The following is a 21,323-nucleotide window of genomic DNA, read 5'->3' as shown; positions in this document are numbered from 1 at the left end:
CCTGCTGGACAGGAGCTGGGGGTTACACTGGATCACAAATTGAAGAAGAATCAGCAATGTGATACAGCTGTGAGACAGGCGAGTCTCATCTGAGTGCATTAACAGGAGCGTCGTATGGAAGACATGGGAGGTCACTGTCCCGCTCTGCTCAACGCTGGCGAGGCCTCAGCTGGACTCCTGTGTCCCGTTCTGGGCACCACACTTTAGGAAAGATGCAGATAAATTGGAGAGAGTCCAGAGGAGAGCAACAAACCTGATGAAAGGTTTAGAAAACCTGCCCTCTGAGGAAAGGTTAAAAACCAGGGCATGTTTAGTCTGGAGAAAAGGCAACTGAGGGGGGCCTGAGAACAGGCTTCCAATATGCTAAGGGCTGTTACGAAAAGGCCGGAGATCAATAGTCCGGCCTACTGGACACGGAGAACAAGCAGCAATGGGCTTAACCTGCAGCCAGGGGGACTGCGGTTAGCAACCAGGAAAAACTTTCAAATGCTCAGGGGAGTCACGCTCCGGAGCAGGCTCCCAAGGGGGGCTGGGGAATCTCCCTTGTCAGAACAAGCTGGACAAACCCCTGGCTGGGCCGGTCCAGGTGTCCTAGGAGTCTGTGGGTGACTGGCTGGAAGGCAGGGGTTACCTGACTGCACCTGGGGACCCAGGGCTGGCTGCTGCTGTCTGTTCTCTTCACCGGGCTCGGTGTAGTCCCGGGGGAGCCCCTGGCTGTGCTGGGCCCTCGTGCTGGCAGGGGCCAACTGGATCGCCTTCTCTCTCGGCGAGTAGAACATGCCCAGGTCCTGGAAGAGGTGCCCTCCATCCAGCCCTGGCTGCCCCCCATAGGAAGGGATGGGGCTGGCCCCAAAGAGGGCTTGGGAGGCCTGGGCAGGGGCCCTGCCAAGGAGAGCAGGGAGCTCAGGGCTCTGCCTGGCCGAATTGCCCTGGATAGGGCTCAGCTGCTGTGTACCATCCTGGTAGCCAAACTGTAACCAAAGCACAGAACCATCACACCCTCAGTGCCAGGAACAGCCCCCCTGGAGAGCAATCTACCATGGGCTACAGTGCTAACAACATCCTCCCCAAAACCCTAGAGAAGAGGGACCCCTCGCCCAGTGCGGAGATGCAGCCACCTCTGGGGCGGGGTGTGGCCACTGGTTAACAGCCACATTGCACAGCGGTTTAGACAAGCTGGTGAGACAGAATCTTGTGTCCATCAGGAACATGGGGGGCTGGGCCTGCCTAGGGTGTCTGTCTGATCTGCGTCTGTCTGTCCCACTCTGCCCCACCCACCCAAGGCCTCCTGGGCTCGCGTCAGGGCCGGAGGAAGGTGGCCTGCCCCCCACTCACCTTGTGGTACGAATAGGGATGCAGCAGTCCTTCCTCATAGCCCAGCTCAGGTGGGGGGCCCAGCAACAGGAGCTCCAGGTATCGCTGCAGCAGGGTGGGGGGTAGCGGGGGCTGTGGTTCCAGGTGTGGGGCCTTCTCGGCGCTGGCGGGCAGCAGGCGTGGAGCCATATGCAGGGCACTGCCCGGCTGGCTGGGCTGTGATGGGAACAGGGCCATCCGGGGAGCGGCACGCAGTGGTGAGAACCTTAGAGACACAGCAGCCCTGGAGAGTGACATGGCGGGGCTGGGCTCCCCCTTCTTCCCCACTACCCCCGAGAAGCAGGAGAGCAGGGGCCTGGGGCCCCTGGAAACACAGGCTGCAGGCATGACCCTATGCCCCATATTCTTCGTAGAGAGATTGTTATGATGTGAATATGGCATAACAAAGATATGTTTTATGCAAGATGGCTCATGTGAGCTCTCATTGGAAAGGCTGCGATTTACTGAATGGGATTATCCAGTGGGTATCCCTGTATCATTTCTGTGTCTGAAGTTAGGAATATTGACTATGTAACAATTACAAGTGGGTTTTCATCGGGGGAACGCCCACCAGACAGAATACCATCAGCCTGGATGGGCCATCAGGGAGAACGACAGGACTTTGAAGGTGCTAACCTCCCAACTTCCTGAGAAGCTGCTTTGACACAGCAGGGTCATGTGATCATGTCATCTGGTACTGGACTCCATCTTGGGCTGCTGGTATTTTTCCACTAGTAGGGGGTGGGGAACAAACTGGGAAACGAAGGATTCCTGCCATATGTAAATCCTATTTAAGGCTGAGAAGTTAATCAGGGTCAGTTCTTCACTGAATCCCCACCCAGGATGACGGCCGAGAACATCTAAAACAAGGACTGAGGGGAGGAGAAGAGCTGAGCCCGGGCCGGAAAAGGTGTCTGGCCTGTGACAGAAATACCTGGAGTTTTAAGCTGCAAGCAAGAGCAGAAACTCTGCAACCTCCTTAAAACAACATTTAGGGTGAGAAATGACTACTTGTAGCCAGTTTCTTTAGTGTGTTAAGTTTAGTTTGCGTGTTTGCTTTATTTGCTCAGTGATCTGCTTTGATCTGTTTGCAATCCCTTATCATCACTTACAATCTCTCTTTTGTAGCTAATAAACTTGTTTTGTTTTCTTTAAACCAGTTTGAGCAATTCATGGGGGGGCTCCTAAAAGCTGTGCATATCTTCCTCCACATCGAGGGAGGGGGTGATTTTCATGAGCTTACACTGTGTAGATTTCTGTGCAGCTCAAGACAATACAATTTTGGGGTGCAGTACTGGGCAATCCTCAAGCTGACTCTTCCCATGCAGAGCAGATCTCAGTGCTTGTGTCTTTCTGCAGCTGGGCATGTCCCTGCCTGCGTGTTGCTGGAGGGGGCTTGAGGGCCTGGCTCAGCAGGACAGGGTGAGGGAGCCCAGGCTGGTGGAACAGGCGGGCTCAGTGGGACCCCAGTACATCACTCGGAGGGGATCGACCCGTCACAGCAGGCTCCTGTGCCTGACCAGCCAGCTCCTGGGGTCACACAGGAAGCTGCTGTGGGATGCAGGAGAGGGGCTCTCTTTTTGAATGCTGGGGGTGGCCCTGGGCAGCAGGGGTTGGGGAAGCCCCGGGACCGGAGCCCTGTGGGGGCCAGCTGGGGTAAGCCAGACGCTCCCATCACAGATCCCCTGCTGTGCCTAGCTCTCCCCAGGGCGCGGGTCTGGCTGCTGCTTCCCCAGCGGGTGCCAGCAGCTCACTCAGCCGCAGCAAGCAATGCCCACCAACGGGGGGGAGCCCCAGCCAGAGCGGGCACATGACACCCAGCTGCGCCCTTCGTGCCACCCTGGTAGGGCTGCGTGTGGGGTGGGAGCTGCTGGGAGGAGGGTGGCACAGGCTCTGGGGTGCCCCTGGCCTGGGGCGGGGCGGGCAGCCCAGCCGTACCTCTCCTTGGCCGCGGGCTCCCGTGTGAGGGGCGGACGCAGCCTGGGGATCCGCTCCATCTCCTGGGCGATCACGTATTGCGTGAGGTCATCCCGCCACGACAGCCCTGTCCGCGGGGAGAGAGGCAGCCAGTCAGAGCACAGAGACGAAGGGGCGGGAGCCAGTTCCCAGGGAGTCGCCGTGGCGAGAGGAAACGGGCCATCCTGGCACCGACCGCCCAGGCTGACCTGCCCCTGCCCCAGGGCCACCTGGGTCCCACCCTGCTCCCAGCCCCCCGCCCGCCGGGGCTCACCTTGGGCCGTGAGGCGGTGCAGCACGTCCTGCAGGCGCTGAAGTACGGGCGAGGTGACCTGGAAGTAGGGGCTGTCGCGGGCCGCGCTCTCCTGGCACTGCCCAAACAGGCCATCTAGGAGCAGAGCAGAGAGGGTGCCAGCCCGGGGGCTCAGCGTTGGGCCCAGGGGAGCCCAGGGGCAGTGAGCTCAGCTCCGGTGGGCCAGGCTGGGGGGGGAGGGGGGGGCCGTGGGCCTGGCCCCTGGTTCCCCCCCCTCATTCACCCTGCTACGGAGCAGCCACCGGCCGCCCAAGGTGGTGGTGGGGGCAGGACACTGCAGCCAGCACCGGCCCCACAGGGCAGCCCAAAGTCACTGGTGGAGGAGGGGAGCTGGGGGCAGTTTTACCCCACCCTAACCTGTCTTCCACCTGCCCCCTCGGGCCCCCCCTGCACCAGGTGCTGCAGCCTCAGCAGTTCCCCCCCCCCCGCGGGGTCGCCTTTCACGGCTGGGGCATCACCACAGCAAGGCCCCAGGTCGTGGCAGGACTCAGCCTCACCCCACCGAGCCACAGGGCACTGCCCCCCTTCCCCGACACCGAGCCGATATGGGGCCGGCCCCTCCCTCCCAGGGCCCCAGGTCACTTACCCTGCACACAGACCTCCTCCTGGGAGCAGAGTCTCCTGTCGAACAGGCAGCCTGGGACAGACACGGGGACAGTTAGCGTCCCCCAAACAGACAAACAGCCAGCATGTAGGGAGGGAGTGGGGGGAGCCTTCCAGGGGCAGGACCCCCCCCAGCGACTCCACCCCCAACATGCACTGCGTGGGCACACGGCATGCTGACCCCCCACTCCCCCCTGCTCCATTAGCTGCCTGTGACAAAGGTTATGGGAAATGTTTATGATCTTGTGTGCCTCAGTTTCCCCTATATGCTGCATTGTTTTCCAGTGGGTGCGGAGGGGGAACCATTTGCCCTCAGGGCAAGCTAAGAGACAGGTGTGGGTGGCCCCAGCCTTCAGAGCCAGGATGGGTCATCTCTAAGGCTACGATTATGTCACGGAGGTCATGGAATCCGTGACTTCCAGCAACCTCTGTGACACCTTCTGCCCGGGGCTAGAGCTATCAGCTGGGGGGGCCCTTGCCCGCAGCTGGTAGCCACTGGGCAGCAGGAGGACCCAGGAGCTCCCAGCTGGCCCCCTGCAGCTTCCAGACCCAGCCCTGCTGTGGGGACCCTGGAGCTCCTCGCCTCCCCGGGCGGTGGGGGGGACCCCAGAGCTCCCAGCCACTGCGCAGGGGACCTGCTCCCACTCACCGCAGCAGCAGTGGGGGACCCTGGAGCCCCAGGAGCAGTGGGTGCTGAACTCTCCTCCCTCCCTATTTTGACAGGGCTACTTTTAGTGAAAGTCAGGGGCAGGTCACGGGCTTCCCTGAATTTGTGTTTATTGCCCATGACCCTGTCCCTGACCTTTACTAAAACTATCCCTAATTCTTAGCCTCAGTCATCACAAGGGACTGGCCCAGGTCAGTGGAGAATCCCAGAGGAGAACAGCAAATGCAGTCACCAGGACATTCGCCTCGAGCAAACAGCATGGGGGGCGGGGGATTTCCCCACCTCTCAGCCGGGAGGCTGGGCGCAATCCCCCAGGACAAAGGGCTGGCGGCTGGAAGGAGGCAGGGGCTCTCACCTGGGTTCTGACCAGGACGGTGAGATGGAGACACAGACGCAGCTTGGACCGAGGGAATCACTGCAGCTGGGCTGGGCTCTGGGCTGACCAGAGCGGACTCAGGGGAGCACAGGGAACTGAAGGTTAAAGCACCGCCCAAAGATGGCCTGTGACGTAGGCTGCCCGAGAGCCATGGCAACCACTGGCTGAGCTGCGGTAACCCCTGCAGAGTGGACGGCGTCCGTCTCAGTGGGACTCGCCGAACAGAGCTTGCAGCGTGAAGCAGGAGGGCTGGACCCCCAGAGGTTCAGTCTCAGGAGCCGGTGAGGCTGCAAGGCCTAACCCTGAAGGAAGAATGAGACCCCCAGGGGGTCTGGCGCATGGAAGGGGTTGCTCCAAGAGACTGTTCCGAGGCTGGGGTCATAGCACTGATCCTGTGGGTCCATGACTGTTGGTGGCAGCAGTGGGATGCTGAATGCACTAGCAGTATTTTGCAATAAGTGACTTGCAGAAGTAAAACAAGGGTAGTCAAAGGAAATGTCCTATAACCACCTCCCTAAGAAGGGCATCGCATAACCATCTCCCTGCACAGGTTTACAAGGCACAGCTGATTAAGCTCAACCAGGCTCCCCACCAATAGATCTGAAGTGGTGGGTGTTGGAGCGGAGAGCAAAGGAGCTCGCTGACGGCGAGAGGGAGTGAGAGCATGAGGAAGAACAGTGGAAGAACCAAGAGAACCAGCAAAAGCCTGAACTGGAGCTGGAGAAGCCAAGGGGCAAGAGATCCCACCAAGGGGTGAGTGAGGAAAGGCCCCAGGATACCAATTCCACGGGCAGCCTAGATACCAAACTGCTGCCCCAGTTTAAGAGGGGAGATATCGATACCTGCTTCACTGGCTTGTGATCTGAACCAGGCTGACTCTGTGGATGGGCTACACTATCTCACCCCCAACTTGGCCCCGGAGCCATGGGGCGCACGGCCAGACGGATGGGTGGAGATGGGGACTAGGAGCTGTTTACAAAGGCTCCATGCGTAGGTTGGAGTGGACCCCTGGGGCATATGGGAGACGGTTTTGGGGTGTGCGAAGATGTCAGCCCCGACCCTGCAGGGAGAATCTCTCTGCGCCTGGGGCCAGAGGATCAGTGTAACCCGGCTGGGCTGGAGCAGGTCTGAGATCTGTCCCCACGAGCTGAGCATGGGGCCAGTGGCCAGGAAGCCCGAGGGTCTGGCAGGGCAGGTCGGCTGGCAGAGGAGTCTGGGGACAGTAGGTCTGGGGATGGAAAGAGACCCAAGGGGACTGGCCTAAGCCTGGGTCCGTGGAAAGGGACCCAGAGCAGGCACCCCAGAAGCAGGATTCAGGGAAACCCAAAGGTGGGGGAGCAGCCGACCCCGGCGAGGGGTCACGCAGACCGGGGGGCAGCAGCGAAGGGTAAAGCCGCTGTAAGACTGCTGCTGGTACCAGAGACGCCTGGTCCGAGGGTGGCCACAGCAGGGTCTCCCCAAGAGACCCCGAACCCTGGCCCATGGGGGGGGCTCTGTCCTGGGGGTGAGGGCAGCAGGTTAACCCCAAGAGGGGAGATGGGCTCCTCGCATAGGCATAGCCCTGACGTTCGGGGGCCTGCCGATGTGAGGGAGAACCCTGCACCCCGGCCTCCTCAGCCCCTGGGGCAAGACCAAATGCTCCTGGGGTCACGGCCTACCCCAGCCTAGGGGCAAGGACACTGTGTACTGCAGCCAGGACGGCTGGCCCATGGAGGTGGGGGGGTCGCTGCCCCGCTCACACCCTGGCAGACCAAAGCCAAAGGTTTTGTGGTGGCAAAAGGGCTGGGGGACCGCAGGAACCCCCCCATGCCCTGCTGGTGCCGTCGGCCAGACCCGACCGGAGGGAGGACGTGACCCTGCTCTGAGCCGCGTAAGGTTCAGTGATTAGCAACGGAGCTGGGAGAGGCCTGGAAGTGCCGGACGGGACAGTGACCGAGGGCAGGGGAAAGATGCCGCGACACCACTGAACATTGGTGGGTTCAAACTGCCCCAGGTCACTGCTCAGAGCGACCCTGCTCCGTTCAGTCCCCAAGGGGCAGGGGGCCCCGATATGCTGCACTGGTACAGTCGGGGAGGACAGTTTGCCTGAGCCGGGATGGGGCATTAACAAGGACTGGCCCAGCCCAACCCCGGGAAGACGACAGCAAAGCCAGTCACAGGACACCGACACCCACGACACCCACTGTGCGCACCCCCGCTCTGCAGGGAAGCGGAGCACAATCCCCCAGCTGGAGAACAAGGCCGGGGAAGGGGGGAGTTGGGGGCTCTCACCTGGGAACTGACCGAGGCGCGGCTGGGCTCTGGCTGACCTGGGTGCCCGGTGCTTTAACCTTCCTTCCTCTGGCCTGACCTCAGGCCTCCCTGTGCTGCGTCCCGCTGAGTAACAAACCTGACTTCCGCCTGCACTGGCTGCGTGGCCCTGCAGACGCTGGGCGAGGCGCACTGATCCCTGCGCGGGGACAAGTCTCTGCCCAGGGTCGGTCTCAGTGGGGCTCGCTGCCTGGAGCCCACCGTGGGAAGCAGGGGGGCTGGAGCCCCAGAGGTTCAGTCGCAGGAGGGCATGTGGCTGACCCTGGAGGAAGAGACGCCTCAGGGGTCTGGCACACAGACGGGTGCTCCAAGAGACGGTCCCAAACCTGGGGGCAGAGCTCTGACCCTGTGATTGGTGCCAGTGCCCAGCGAGGGGGGCCCCAGCCCCCAACTGGGCAAGCTTGTGTCTTGCTCTGTCCGAGGCCCCGAGGCAGGATGGTCCCTGCAGCCTGTTCTCCAGGGTTCAGCCCAACCCAGCTCGAGAGCTGCCCCCCATCCCCTCCCCCCAGGCTGGGGAGGTCAGTACAGGGCAGAGGGTGAGAGAGAAACGAAGGGTGTGATAACTGTCCCCCCAGCAGGACTGGGGACATCAGACCTGTGGCTGGCCCTTGGGGGCTCAACCCCCACATCTCCCCTTAGGGCAGGGGACAGCCAAGACAAGACCTTCGCCAGTGTGTCCAAGGAACCGCCAGGCAGGCCGGACAGGGCCTGCCCCATGCAGCCAAAGGAGGAGTGGCGTGGGGAGGTGCTGGCGGAGGGCAGGCCCGGGCTTGGAAAGGGGGAAGCATGTGAAGCTGCAGGGAAAGGCGGGTGGGAAGAGGGGACAGGACAGAGATGGGGAAGCCAGAGCAGGCCGGGGAGAGACGTGGGGACACAGGGGGCTTGGACCTCGGAGGGGAGCCAGGCTCGGGTCGCTGCAGGGCTGCTCCCACGGCCTGGCCCACGCACGTCACTCAGTAGCCTGCTGGCCCAGCATGAGGAGAGGGGGCCTGCCTGACGCAGGGATGGGGAGGGGCAGAGACAACGCACCAGCTGCCGTCCGCCGCAGAAGCTGCCAGCCCAGCCCACTCCCTTCTGCCCCCTCACAAGAGCAGCGTCAGGAGTGGGGGGGGTGGGCACAACATGGGCCTGATGGGCAGATTCCCCCCCCCACCGCTTCCCTCAGCCCAGCTGCAGCCGATGACTCAGCCAGAGAAGGGCCAGCAAGGCAGGAATGAGAAAGCTGGCGGGAGGGGTCTGGCCGGCCTGGAGCAAAGCGCCCCTCTGCCGCCGGCCTTGGGCGGCAGGCTGGGGCTGCTCTGCCCGGGACACCCAGCCCCACACACGGGCTCTCGCCTGGGAGCCCGACTGAACCCGGCACTGCTGCCAAATGCAGCAGAAGGGCCCCATCCCCACAGACAGGGCCTGCCCTCCAAGGGGCTAAACAGGGCAGGGGCGGGAGGGACAGACACAGCCAGGGCACTGGACACGGGAGCAATGGGAAATTCAAGCTGCAGCTCCCAGGGAGAGGGATCCGGCTGGGAATCCCTCCAGGGGCAGGGCTGGGGGCCCGCTGCCCCTGGCCAGGAGCCAGAGCCGGCTGGGGAAACGTTCCCCAAGGGAAGGGGCAGCAGCTCCAGTGCCAGGGAGCAAGCAAGCCCCCTGGAAAGGGCTGGCGCGAGTGACCCTGCCCTGGATCAATCGCCCAGGGTCTCCTGTGTGTGCTGACCCCTGGCAGCTCACCCCTCTCCAAAAGGAGACACACCACAGGCCTGACGCGCCCGTCTGCCCCGGGGGCATCAGCGCAGGGCCCGTCTGCCCCGGGGGCATCAGCGCAGGGCCCGTCTGCCCCGGGGGCATCAGCGCAGGGCCCGTCTGCCCCGGGGGCATCAGCGCAGGGCCCGTCTGCCCCGGGGGCATCAGCGCAGGGCCCGTCTGCCCCGGGGGCATCAGCGCAGGGCCCGTCTGCCCCGGGGGCATCAGCGCAGGGCCCGTCTGCCCCGGGGGCATCAGGTCCCAAAGCACCGCACACGAGGCCTGTCTCATGGCAAAGGAGCCAAGCCCCCCCACCCCGCCTGCTGGGAGCTGCCCATGGTGCTGAACTGCCCAGCCCCATGTGAAACAAACCAGGGCCCCACAATAGGCCCAGCCACGACCCCTGTGGGGCAGGGACCCCCCTTCCATTCAGCGACGTGCAGCGCCCAGCACCACGGGGCCCCGACACGCTACCACAGCCCCAGCAAACAAACGGCTGCCCTGAACCGCGGCGCTCCCTCCCCGGCGGGGCGGAGGAAGCCAGGCTGCCAACGAGCAGCGGGACGGCGGCGTGAAGGCACCAGGGCAGGAGAATTGCAACCCACCAGGGCCACCCGCCCTGGTGAGCCTGGAGTCTGCCAGCTTCAGCGTCCAGCCCCTGGCACCCGCTCGCCTCTCCCCGCCCAGGCTGAGCCACCACGGCCACGTCAACATTCGCGACACACTGAACCTCACTCTGCTGCCGGCCGGCGCTTCCGCCAGCCTCCCGCTCCTCGGGGGGCACCTTTCCGCAGCCTCCAACCACCACCTACGGCCGCCGGGGGCAGGTCTCCCCAGGGGATATCCCCTCCCTGCTCCTGCTCCCCTCCCCGTACAGCCCTGGATCGCAGCCCCCTAAATCCCGCGCCGAGTCCCTGCTCTCCCGGGACTGGCCGTTCCGTCATGGCCTGCACTCTGCCAACAGCAGCCCAGCGCACGGCGCCAGGCCCTGTACACACAGGGACACGGCCTGCTCCGGAGCGGGCAAGGCACACAGGGCGGGAGAAGGGCTCGTTACCCCACTGCACAGCTGGGAACCAGGAACGGAGCCAGGCAGGGTCTCACCCAGGGAGCCTGGGCTGGAGCTCGGACCTGACCCCGGGCGGTAGAGCGTCAGCCTCCAGGGGGGCCAATCCAGCCCCTGCTGCTTGCCAGGGATTTACTCAGTCGCTAAAACATCCAAGCCCTGGTTCCCGCGTCACCATTAACACAGCCCCCCCACGCCAGCACGCGCTGCACGAGGGGACTGCAGCGCTGGGTGCGTGTGCGATGCCGCGACTCACGCTAGGGCAGACAGCTCAGGCTGGGAGGAGCCCAGGCAGTCAGGGCCCCCCGGGGCCGGTGGCCTGACGGCTTCTGCAGACCCCAGCTGGCCAGGCCCAGCCTCCCACCAACCAAAGCCAGCAGCAGGGCCTGGGGTGCCGGCAGCTGCCGCGGGTTCAGGACGGACTGGCCCAGCCTGGGCTCGCCTGCAGGGAGGCCTTCTGCGAAGAGCAGCAGCTTGCGGCGTCCCATGCGCCTCCTGACGCCCCCAGCCGGCGCCCCTTGGGGCAGGGACGGTGACCGGGGCACTGTGGGAGGAGGCTGCACAGCAGGGCCTGCTATGGACCCTCAGGAGGAGCGAGCTGGCAGGCGCCTCCGACTCCCGGAGCCCTGTTGCTGGACCCATCAAAATCCAGCCCCAGCCCCAGGCAGGGCTGGGGACGACCCATCTGTCCCAGCCATCTCCCATCCCGGGGTTCTGGCCAGCCCCAGAGCCATTCTGACGGACGCTTCCCAGCCACGTTTCCACCCGTCCCCGCGGGTCCCTTCCCGTGTCTCCGGCAGGCATGCCCCGGATGGGGCCGCTAGCTGGCTGCGCAGGAAGAGGGCCAGCTACTCTCCTGAGCTCACGTGGGGGGCTGGCACAGGGCGCGACCCAGCTGCCCGCTCACGCCTCCTGAACCAGGAACATTCAATGGGGGCCCCAAATCGATCTGACCAAGCACCCCGCAAAGTCGCCTCCTCTCCAGCATAGGGGTGCCCCCCCAAATCCCAGAATGCAATGCTCCAGCCTGGCCAATCTGCAGGCCACAACACTCTCCAGGTTGGGGGGTTTGGGGCTGCAATCCGCTCCACTGGGGTGGCCCTTGGGCTCCTGGCACATTGCTGACACAGCCCCCAGCTCACCACAGCTCTGCCCGTGCCAGGCCAGGGCCCAGCTCTCTGCACCCCTGCCCCCAGAGAGCTGGGGCACGAGGGGGGCACAGGCTACGAAGGAGACTGGGGAGGGCTGGCAGCTGCCAGCAGGGCATCGGGAGGTGGCCACGGGGACAGCCTGCGCTGACCCACCAGGGAGATGGGCCCTTCCCGGCTCTAGCCGAGGGGGGAGGGGAAGCCACGCCAGGAGCCGGGGAATCCCCAGACAGACAGGGGAGCCCTGCCCACCCCTCCTACCACCACTGCAGGGAGGGAGAACCACGGGGGATCCATAGGACACTGAGTCCCTGAGACAGCTGCAGGCCTGGGGTACTGCAGGGATCTCCCCTTACATCCCCTGCAACCCAAACAGCCCAGACACACGCTGCACCCAGGCCCCCCACCCCAACACAGCCCCCCGGAGCCAGCCCAGCGAACTATCAAGTGACCTAGGTGCTCCAAGCCAGAGTAAAACACAGAGCTAAAGACAGAGCTACATGCCCACCCTGGCCAAGTACAAGAGACTCTGCCCCAGCCCCCACCGGGGCACTGCCCTCAGCCCCCGCAGAAACCCCCAGGAGAAGCCCAACCCCACCGGAATACAGGTGCACCCCCGCAGTCAGTCACCTCCTCCCTGCCCAGGGGACAGCTCCCTCCGAAGGCTCCTGTGCCAGGTGGGCACCCAGCTGCTGCGGGGCTGGGGCAGCCTAGCCGTACAGACGTGGTGGCAGCGAGCTCCCGGTGGAAGAGGAGATGGCTGCCCCACGTGAGCGAGGCGCAGGGCAGCAGATGGCTCGGGAGAGGGGCAGGTCCCCCGGAGGGAGCGAGCCCCGTTTGGGACCCGATCGGACCTGGGACCCTCGCGAGCAGGCAGGGCAGAGCTGAGCAGAGACAGGAGCGTGCAGCAGCCCAGGTGCCCGGGGCCTGGTGAGTCACAGGCAGACGCAGGGCATCAGCTGTGACATCCTCAGCAGTGAGTCAGCGGCCTCCCGAGGCAGGAGAATCCGCCCATGGCAGCCCAGCGCAGGAGGGGGCTACAGGGCTGCTGGGCTGACCGCGCTCTGCACGGCCACCTGCCTCCACCCCAGGGCGGGGATTCACCGCCCCCCACCGCAGCATCTCCGCCAGGGGAGCAACACGGGGCTCCGGGAGCAGCACTCGGGCCTGTCCTGCCCCAGGGACGCTGGCTCCAGCCTCCCACCGCAGCCTCGGGGCCTGTGCCAGCCCAAAGACAGAGCGAGGGTGCCAGGCCGCATCTTGGACAGGGAGAGGCTGGCATGACCCGGAAGATGCCCCTTTTCTAGTCACCTCACAGCTAGCTGGGGAGGAGCTAGCAGCCCTGCCCCCCCACCCCCACGCTGGCTTGTCCCAGCGCACAGGGCCTGTGGGCAGCTCCCACGGGCGATCGATGGCAGAGGCGAGTCCTTGAAGCTGTCCAGACGCCCACCTCTCTCACACGGCCAGCCCGGGACAGCCACCAGCCCAGCCGGGGCTTTGGAAGGGGGTCGGGCTGAAGGCCACAGGCCTGCACCCACAGCCTGCTCACGCCCTCCGTGCAGGGGCTCAGGGTCAGCCGGGAGTAACGGAGCCCCACTGCCCTTCGGTGTCACTAGGACAGCACCTCCCCGACCTCCATAAGGTCCCGGGTGCCCTGCTCGGAGACAAGGTGCCCCCAGTCTAGTGAGGCCACCGCATCCTCTGGGCTCCCCGGCCCCTCATTCCCCCACACACCCCAGGGCATCACCAGGGGAGCAGAACTGACTACAGGACATGAGAGCAATTTCAGCCGCCAGTCACACCCCCAGCCCAGCCCCACACCAACGGTGGGGCCCACAGCACCTTCTGTGCCAGGCTCCGACGGGCCCATGATCGTTCCCATGGGAGCCAACACGGCTTGGTCCCTCCCTGTCCTGAGGGGAGGAGGAATGGCCCCAGAAGACGCTGCAGGGGCAGAGCCAGGCATGCGGTGGGCACCCTGGTTACACAGCCTGGGTACGCCAAGCCCCCGGCCTACTCAGGCCGACTCGAGCCTGCTGGGCGTCATGTCCACAATATTTGGATTTTAGAGGCTTCAAGGTCCCGGAGGAGGAAGATAAAGTGCAGGGCAGCTTTGGAGCTGGCCCCCTGCACCCTGGGTCTGCCCAAGCACTCCCTCCCTCTACACCCCCCCTCCAATGCCCCAAAGCCTCACCCCCCCTTCCCGAGGGCTCTAAGGAACCCTGGGGTGCTGGGCAGAGACCACCCTTTACCCAGGGGCATGTGCCAAATATGCCCTTAAGACAGGACGCACCGTCACTCCTCTCGCTGCCCAGCTCTGCCCCCAGAGAGCAGGGTGGGTGGGGGGCGTCAGGGCCAACCAGACATGGAACATTTCACCATCAGGGCCCCAGCCGCCACCGGACTCTCTCTGCCCTCACCAGAGGCTGGAGCCTTCCCAAGCCCAGCACGGGTCCCCGCACAGCCTGGCCTCCAGCCGCACCCCTGCGCCGAGGGACTGCCGTGAGCAACGCCCGTGCCTCCAGCAAACCCACTGCATCCAGCTCAGAGCTGCCCTGGCTGCAAAGCGCTCTAGATCCCAGCTCCGGCCGGCCCTCCTCTCCAGCTCCTCTGTCCCCCATCTCTGCCACCTCCTCTCAGGCAGCATCCCCATTGTTCTCTGCTCCCCTCAAACAGCCTCCCCTGGCTCAGGGCTGAGGCACCCCCCGGTCAGGAGCAGCCAGAGCCCAGCAGGGCTGCAGGTGGCTCCACACAGGGGCGCTGAGTCCCGGGGTCCCAGACACGCCACCTGCCTGAGCTCCCAGCACAGGTCTAGATGCACTCAGGGCACTGGCTCCTACCCCATTTCACAGGCGCTCCCTGGGCAGCGGGCAGCCCTCAGGGGAGAGCGGCAGGCCTGGGGGAGCCCCCTGGCACCTACTGGCCAGTGTGTTACGGGAAGGAGCAGAGCTGGGCGGTGCAGGAACAAACCCCGCTGGGGCACAAGGAGAGCCCCCACGCGAGACCCAGCCCAGACAGGGGCCTGGCGGGGACAGCCCAGCCCTGCGGGCAGACAGAGACGCACCGAGCATCTCCAGCTCTATCCCTAGCATCGTGGAGGGGACTCCGGATTGGGCCCTTTGAGCAGCAGGCCTGGGAAACACAGGAAGCCCAGCTCAGTCCCACTACTGCGGGGAACCCAAATATCAGCAGGCCTGGCACCCCCGAGCCCGGCTCTCACCATTGGGGCACAAGAGCCCCAGGTTGGGGGGTGGAGAGGAGAGGCTGCTTGGGGAGGGGGCATCCCCCGAGAACAGCGTCACCGGCACCTGCCACGAAACCCCTTGGGCTCCAGGGACCTCGCCCGGCGAGGGAAGGCACCAGCCTGCGTATCTCTGTGTGCAGGCGCCCAGCTGGACCCCGCAGCTGATGCCACAAAGGGGAAGAAGCCTTGGGCAGGGCGACGGGGCCCTGGACAGGAGAGGCGCGCTGGAAACCGAAGGGCAGGGGGTCGGCAGCCCGGCTGGAAAAGGAAGCAGCTGGGATGGCGTCAGCAAAGAAGGGGAGGCATTCCCCCAGCGCTGGCAGGCAGGGACCGAGCAACGTCTGCAGCTGAGCAGAGGAGGAATAATGCCTGAGACAGAAGATCAGAGCATCCTAAGGAGCAGGGCGAGCGATGAGCTAAGGGGGTCCACAGGGCTGGGCTTGCGAGCTCCATGACGTGCCTCGTGACAGGCAGCCACGCAAAGGGATGACATCATTGTCCTGCTGGGAGCAGGGGGGTCCAGCTAGATACCTGGAATTGGGGGGGTGGGGGGGCAGGTTCATCCCACCCCCAGAGTCTGGGCTCTGCTTGTGCTCCTAGCTGCATTCCTTGGGGGGTTGTTTGCAAAGACTCAGGCTGGATCTGGCCCCCCAACCCTCATCCCTGTCAGTGCTGCCCGTGCTCCCAGCCCTCAGGGGAGCAGGATTAGGGTTTCCAGGTGCAGCCCATGGGGTCACTCCTGCTTGGGCAGCCAGCGACTTCCCAGGGCTCTGCCCAGCCTGGGATGGAAACCAGAGTGTGGAATGAGCCGGGGTGCAGAGCCCAGGGGCCTGGGAGGGAAATCACCACCGAACTGACTCTGCTCCCCGAGAGGAAGCTAACAGCAGTGCAGGGAGCCTGGGGGGGTGCAGCCCTGGGACTCTCAACACATCACAGAGGGGATCCCACTTTCTCCCCCACCACATGCACACAGTGACCCCCCCCAAAAGCCACAATGGAGCATCGCAGCCCAGGTGTGCAGGGCAAGTGCATAGGCGACAGCTGGCCCCCCCAATCCATGCACTGCTGGGGGCCCAGTCCACAGGCCGGGGGGAGAGAGACGACCTCTCTCTCTCTCTCCCCCCCCGCCTCGATAGTTGGGGTCCGAGCAGCAGCACCCCGTGCATGGGGGTCCAGCAGAGAGAAGACGCTGGGTGCCCAGAGAGCAACCACACCCGACCCTCACACAGCCCCCATTGGCTGTAACACACCTCCCCCCAGCCCCAGTCCCCGCCGGACCCCCGTCCCGGCTTCCCAGCCAACGCTGCCCCGATAGCCCTCCCCCAGCCCAGGTCTCACCGTGGGTCCTGGCCGGGCCAGTCCCCCCAGCTCAGCTCAGCTCTCCCCAGCCCACCCCCACCAGTCTGGCTCCCCGGTGCCCGGCCCGACCCCCAGCCCCTCCCCATGGGTCCCGGTCTCCCCGGCACCCCCCAGCCCAACCCCCCCCATGGGTCCCAGGGCCCCCCAGCCCAACCCAGTCCCCCCCAGCGCAGCCCCCCCATGGGTCCCAATCCCCCCGGCACCCCCCAGCCCAACCCAGTCCCCCCCAGCCCAACCCCCCCCATGGGTCCCAGTCCCCCCGGGGCCCCCCAGCCCAACCCAGTCCCCCCCAGCGCAGCCCCCCCATGGGTCCCAATCCCCCCGGCACCCCCCAGCCCAACCCAGTCCCCCCCAGCGCAGCCCCCCCATGGGTCCCAGTCCCCCCGGCGTCCCCCAGCCCAACCCAGTCCCCCCCAGCGCAGCCCCCCCATGGGTCCCGGCGCCCCCCAGCCCAGCCCCCCCATGGGTCCCAGTCCCCCCGGCGCCCCCCAGCCCAACCCGGCCCCCCCAGCGCCCCCCAGCCCAGCCCCCCCAGCGCAGCCCCCCCATGGGTCCCAGTCCCCCCGGCGCCCCCCAGCCCAACCCAGTCCCCCCCAGCGCAGCCCCCCCATGGGTCCCAGTCCCCCCGGTGCCCCCCAGCCCAACCCGGCCCCCCCAGCGCCCCCCAGCCCAGCCCCCCCAGCGCAGCCCCCCCATGGGTCCCAGTCCCCCCGGCGCCCCCCAGCCCAACCCAGTCCCCCCCAGCGCAGCCCCCCATGGGTCCCGGTCCCCCCGGCGCCCCCCAACTCAGCCCAGTCCCCCCCAGCGCAGCCCCCCCATGGGTCCCGGCGCCCCCCAGCCCAGCCCCCCCGTGGGTCCCGGCGCCCCCCGGCTCAGCCCCCCCCATGGGTCCCGGTCCCCCCATAGGTCCCGGCCCTCACCGTGGGGCCCGGCGCCCCCGGCCCGCAGCAGGCGGCCGGCCACGAGCAGGAGGCAGAGAAGCGCCCGCAGCAGCCGCCGCCCCATCGTGGCCGCTCCGCGCCGCACCATGCCGGGCCCGCAGCGCCCCCCGCCGGCCGGCCGCGCCCCGCCCCAGCGCCGGCCCCGCCCCCGCGGGAGGGGCCAATCACAGCCCGGCGCCCGGACACGCCCCCTCGGGAACCACCATTCGCCGCCTGCCGCTCGGACACGCCCCCAAGCGGGGAGCCAATCGCAACCCGCGTCCCGGACACGCCCCTCTGGCTCAAGTTAATTGTGCAGGGGCCCGCCCCTTGCGAATAGCCCCGCCCCTTTTGGGATACACCAATCACGATGCTCGCTAGAGACCCGCCCTTCGACACAGGGACCAACCGCCTCTCGCGAGCGGGGTTAACCCCTGGGGCTGCCCCAAGCGCACTTGGCCATAGGACACGCCCCTCTCCGAGGAGCCACGCCCACTGCCGATGACATCAACCACAGCCCAGGCGGAGGGCACAAGAGACCCGCCCCCTGCGTAACAGACCAATCACAGCCCAGCCCTGGGACACGCCCTCACACCAGGTGGGCCAATGGGATGGTTGGGGTCTGGACTCCCAGGAGTGGGACCAGGGGGCTTCCCAAGCCTGCTTGCCCCTGTCTGGGGGGTGCAGGAAACCATGGGGTGGGGCAGACAGTGGGGCAGGGCGAGGCAAGGGGGCAGGATGGGCAATGGGGCAGGACAGGATATGGGGCAAGGCATTGAGGCAGGGATGACAATGGGGCAGGCGGGAGAATGGGCACGACGGGATATGGGGCAGGGCAATGGGGCAGGACAGGATATGCGGCAGGGCAAGGCACGGGGGCAGGACAGGGTATGGGGCACGGCAGGGCATTGAGGCGGGGATGACAATGGGGCAGGCGGGAGAATGGGGCAGGTGGGAGAATGGGCACGACGGGATATGGGGTAGGGCAGGGCAATGGGGCAGGACGGGCAATGCGGGAATCAGACAATAATTATTGGATGTTGCGAGTGGCAGCTCACTCCCACGCCCGTTGTGGGCATCCCGTGGCTCTGTCCGAGGGGACCAGCCTCCGCTAACACTGGGGTCCGTTCTCCGGCAGAGTTTCTCCCCCAGGGCCCAGCTGGGCCTGCCAGGGACGCGCGCTGGCGATGTGTTTTTGTGGGTGTGCGCGTATCCGCTGAAATCGGCCTTCGACCTTTCCCGCTGACTCTCTAATCCTGCCGAGCCGGCCGACAGCGTCCAAGAACCCATTAGCCGCGACGGCTCCTCAGCACCTCCCCCCTGAGCAGGTTCGGAGCCTAATGCCGCAGGCGGCATTGCCAGGCCCCTGCTAACGCGACAGCATCTCCCTGCCTGCATCGTGCGTCTCTCCGGCCTGATCCCACGTTCCCTCGCCCCACCCAGCGACAGGCATTCTCCTGGCCCGCCGCGTTCACCACATCACCCCTCTTGTTGCCCCCTCCCCAGCTCGCTCCTCTCCATTGCATCAAACATCAGCTACTTGCCTGGCCTGCAGAATACTGCCGCCCCCTCATCGTCTCCCATTCCCTCCCGGGCTGTTCCTGCCAGGGGTCAGCCCCCAACCCCACCAGGCCAGCCCTCCAGGCCTCACCGGCCCTGCTGTCCCTCTGCAGGTTAGCCATGCGCACACACCAACCTTCAAGCCCTGCAAGTGGCCCCGCAGTGCTCAGCTCCTGGTCCACTGGATGCCCCTGGCTTGCACAGCCCCTGGCATGCCAGGGACGCCTCGGGCTCACTGCTCTGTTTGACACACACACACTGGCTACCCACGCACCCCAGAACCTCGACTTGCTACCGTCACGTCCTGTAGTACTGCTCAGCAGCGAGGCTCATCACCACAGCTGGGATCCCTCATCCACGAACTGCCATGCTCTCAGCTTGGCTCCTCACTGCAGGGACCGAAGTGTCTCCTTGCAGCCCCCTGAGACACCAGCCTGATTCGCTGACCTGTCGTAAACAGGCCACCCTCCCGTTGTGTGTTTCTTCCTGGCAGTTTTGTGGTCTCTTGCCAACTTCGCAATCTTGATGAGCCGGTGGTTCCCTGTGAGGACAGACTGACATTGTGAGACACACAGTGGACCAGGACCCGCCAGGGAGAGGAGTGTCTCCTACCCCTTTGAACGATGCTGCCTCTGGCGGGACACAACGGTGAGTGTCAATTCAGGACAAATTGCTTCGAGCAGGGCAGTCACAGCCCAGGGCTGGGGTTTCTATGCCCACCCAGGCAAACCAAACCAGCCAGACAGAGAGGACTTCGGTCTCGCCCCACTGGCTAACCACAAGTCACACAAGCAATTCCCTTAGACACCCCAGTTTCCCAGTATCCCCACCAGCACCACTCGGTATGGGGACAGATGGTTGTGAAAACCAACACCCCAGTAAAAGAACAAAGGTTCTCTCGATCCCAAAGGACCAAGCCCCAGACCCAGGTCAATATACAAATCAGATCTTACCCACAAATCACACTGTTGCCAATCCTTTAGAATCTAAAATCTAAAGGTTTATCCACAAAAAGAAAGAAATAGAGATGAGAGCTAGAATTGGTTAAAGGAATCAATGACATACAGTAACGGCAAAGTTCTTGGTTCAGGCTTGTAGCAGTGATGGAATAAACGGCAGGTTTAAATCAAGTCTCTGGAGAACATCCCCAGCTGGGATGGGTCCTTCAGTCCTTGGTTCAAAGCTTCAGTTTGTAGCAAGGTTCCTTCAGAGGTCAGAAGCAGGATTGAAGACAAGATGGAGGGGTTTTCAGGGCCTTTTATATCCTCTGCCCTGTGGAAGGACCCCTTTGTTCTGACTGTGGAAGATCACAGCAGGAAGATGGAGTCTGGAGTCACATGGGCAAGTCACATGTCCGAGCATGACTCAGTTTGCAGGCCAGGACGCCATTGTTTACATGTGAGTTTGAACCTTCCCAGGAAGGCTCAGGTGTGGATTGGCGTCTCCCAAAGTCCATTGTCAGTTAAGTGTTTCCTGATTGGGCACTTACTGAGAATTGCCCTTGCTCAAGGAGCTGACCAAATGCTTCCCTGAGGCTACTTAGAATCAAACACATTGAGATACAAGTGCAGAGCCAATATCCAAACATCAACTACAAAATGGTACACACATACAGACAGCATCATCCTACCCAGAGAATCACAACCTCTCCATGGACACCGTCCTAGACCTCCTTTGTACAAGATTTGGTGCAACTGCAGGACCTTGATTGCAACAATGATCTACACGGTCAGAGTTTATGTCAATAACTTGGTTTTGTGGTCTCTTGCCAACTTTGCAGGTTTGATGAGCCGGGGGGTTCCCTGTGTGGACAGACTGACATTGTGAGACACACAGTGGACAAGGACCCGCCAGGGAGAGGAGTGTCTCCTACCCCTGCCCAACCAGGACCTGTCTGTCACCTGCTGGTGACCCGTCTGAATTCGCACACCTTAAGAACGCGGCTTCCAGGGTAGATACTGTCACAGAGTCCCTGGGCGATGCTCTGGAACTGCTCCCCATGAAGCCAGTCAGGACTCTGGGGCAGTCGCCTTTCTGTGAGCAGCCTGTCTTCAGGACACACGGCTCACCCAGCTTCCACCTTCCTGGGTCTGACCTCAGAGCATTCAGCATCCTCTGCCCCTCCGTGCGCTTCCCCCCAGCGAGTCCACTCAGGCGGGGCTCCTGGGGAAGCCAGAGGGTCCTGCACCCCAACTCCACAGTCAGACGTGACTCTCAGCCAGCCAGTAAAATAGAAGGTTTATTAGACGACAGGAACATGGTCTAACACAGAGCTTGCAGGTGCAGAGAACGGGACCCCTCAGCTGGGTCCATTTTGGGGGGCAGTGAGCCAGACAACCACGTCTGCCCTTCACTCCATGTCCCAGCCAGCCCCAAACTGAAAACCCCCTCCAGCCCCTCCTCCTCTGGGCTTTGTCCCTTTCCCGGGCCAGGTGGTCACCTGATTCCTTTGTTCTCCAACCCTTCAGCTCTCACCTTGCAGGGGGGAAGGGCCCAGGCCATCAGTTGCCAGGAAACAGGGTGTCGGCCATTCTCTGTGTCCAGACCCCTGCACACACCTGCCCTCTAGGGCTCTGCAATGATCATATACCCTTACCCCACCCCCTAGATACTTAAGAACTGCATAGGGGAAACTGAGGCACCCCCACACTATTCAGAGGAAACATTAAGAACAGTCCCACTTCGTCACAGATACATCACTTTGTGACTAGCTG

General features: G+C 64.2%; 1 protein-coding gene across 2 annotated transcripts in view; it reads right to left on the bottom strand.

Annotated features, from left to right (window-relative positions):
* PTPRN (protein tyrosine phosphatase receptor type N) overlaps positions 1 to 17,166 on the bottom strand; it is a 48,230-nt gene extending 31,064 nt beyond the window's left edge. The window contains exons 1-6 of one of the 2 annotated variants that reach the window (XM_084643399.1): positions 17,050 to 17,166; positions 4,209 to 4,259; positions 3,584 to 3,697; positions 3,292 to 3,397; positions 1,336 to 1,597; positions 632 to 971 (exon numbers count right to left, since the gene is read on the bottom strand). In XM_084643399.1, the coding sequence (XP_084499525.1) occupies positions 632 to 971; positions 1,336 to 1,597; positions 3,292 to 3,397; positions 3,584 to 3,697; positions 4,209 to 4,259; positions 17,050 to 17,158 (982 nt within the window). In that variant the 5' untranslated portion in view covers positions 17,159 to 17,166. The remainder of the gene's footprint in view (positions 1 to 631; positions 972 to 1,335; positions 1,598 to 3,291; positions 3,398 to 3,583; positions 3,698 to 4,208; positions 4,260 to 17,049) is intronic. The other variant, XM_084643400.1, reaches the window with a different exon arrangement.
* Between the last annotated feature and the right edge of the window lie 4,157 nt (positions 17,167 to 21,323).

This window comes from Lepidochelys olivacea (assembly GCF_965140295.1).
Source record: "Lepidochelys olivacea isolate rLepOli2 genome assembly, chromosome: 11".
NCBI lineage: Eukaryota > Metazoa > Chordata > Testudines > Cheloniidae > Lepidochelys > Lepidochelys olivacea.
Note: the sequence above shows the minus strand (reverse complement) of the source record. Positions and strands in the feature narration are given on the sequence as shown.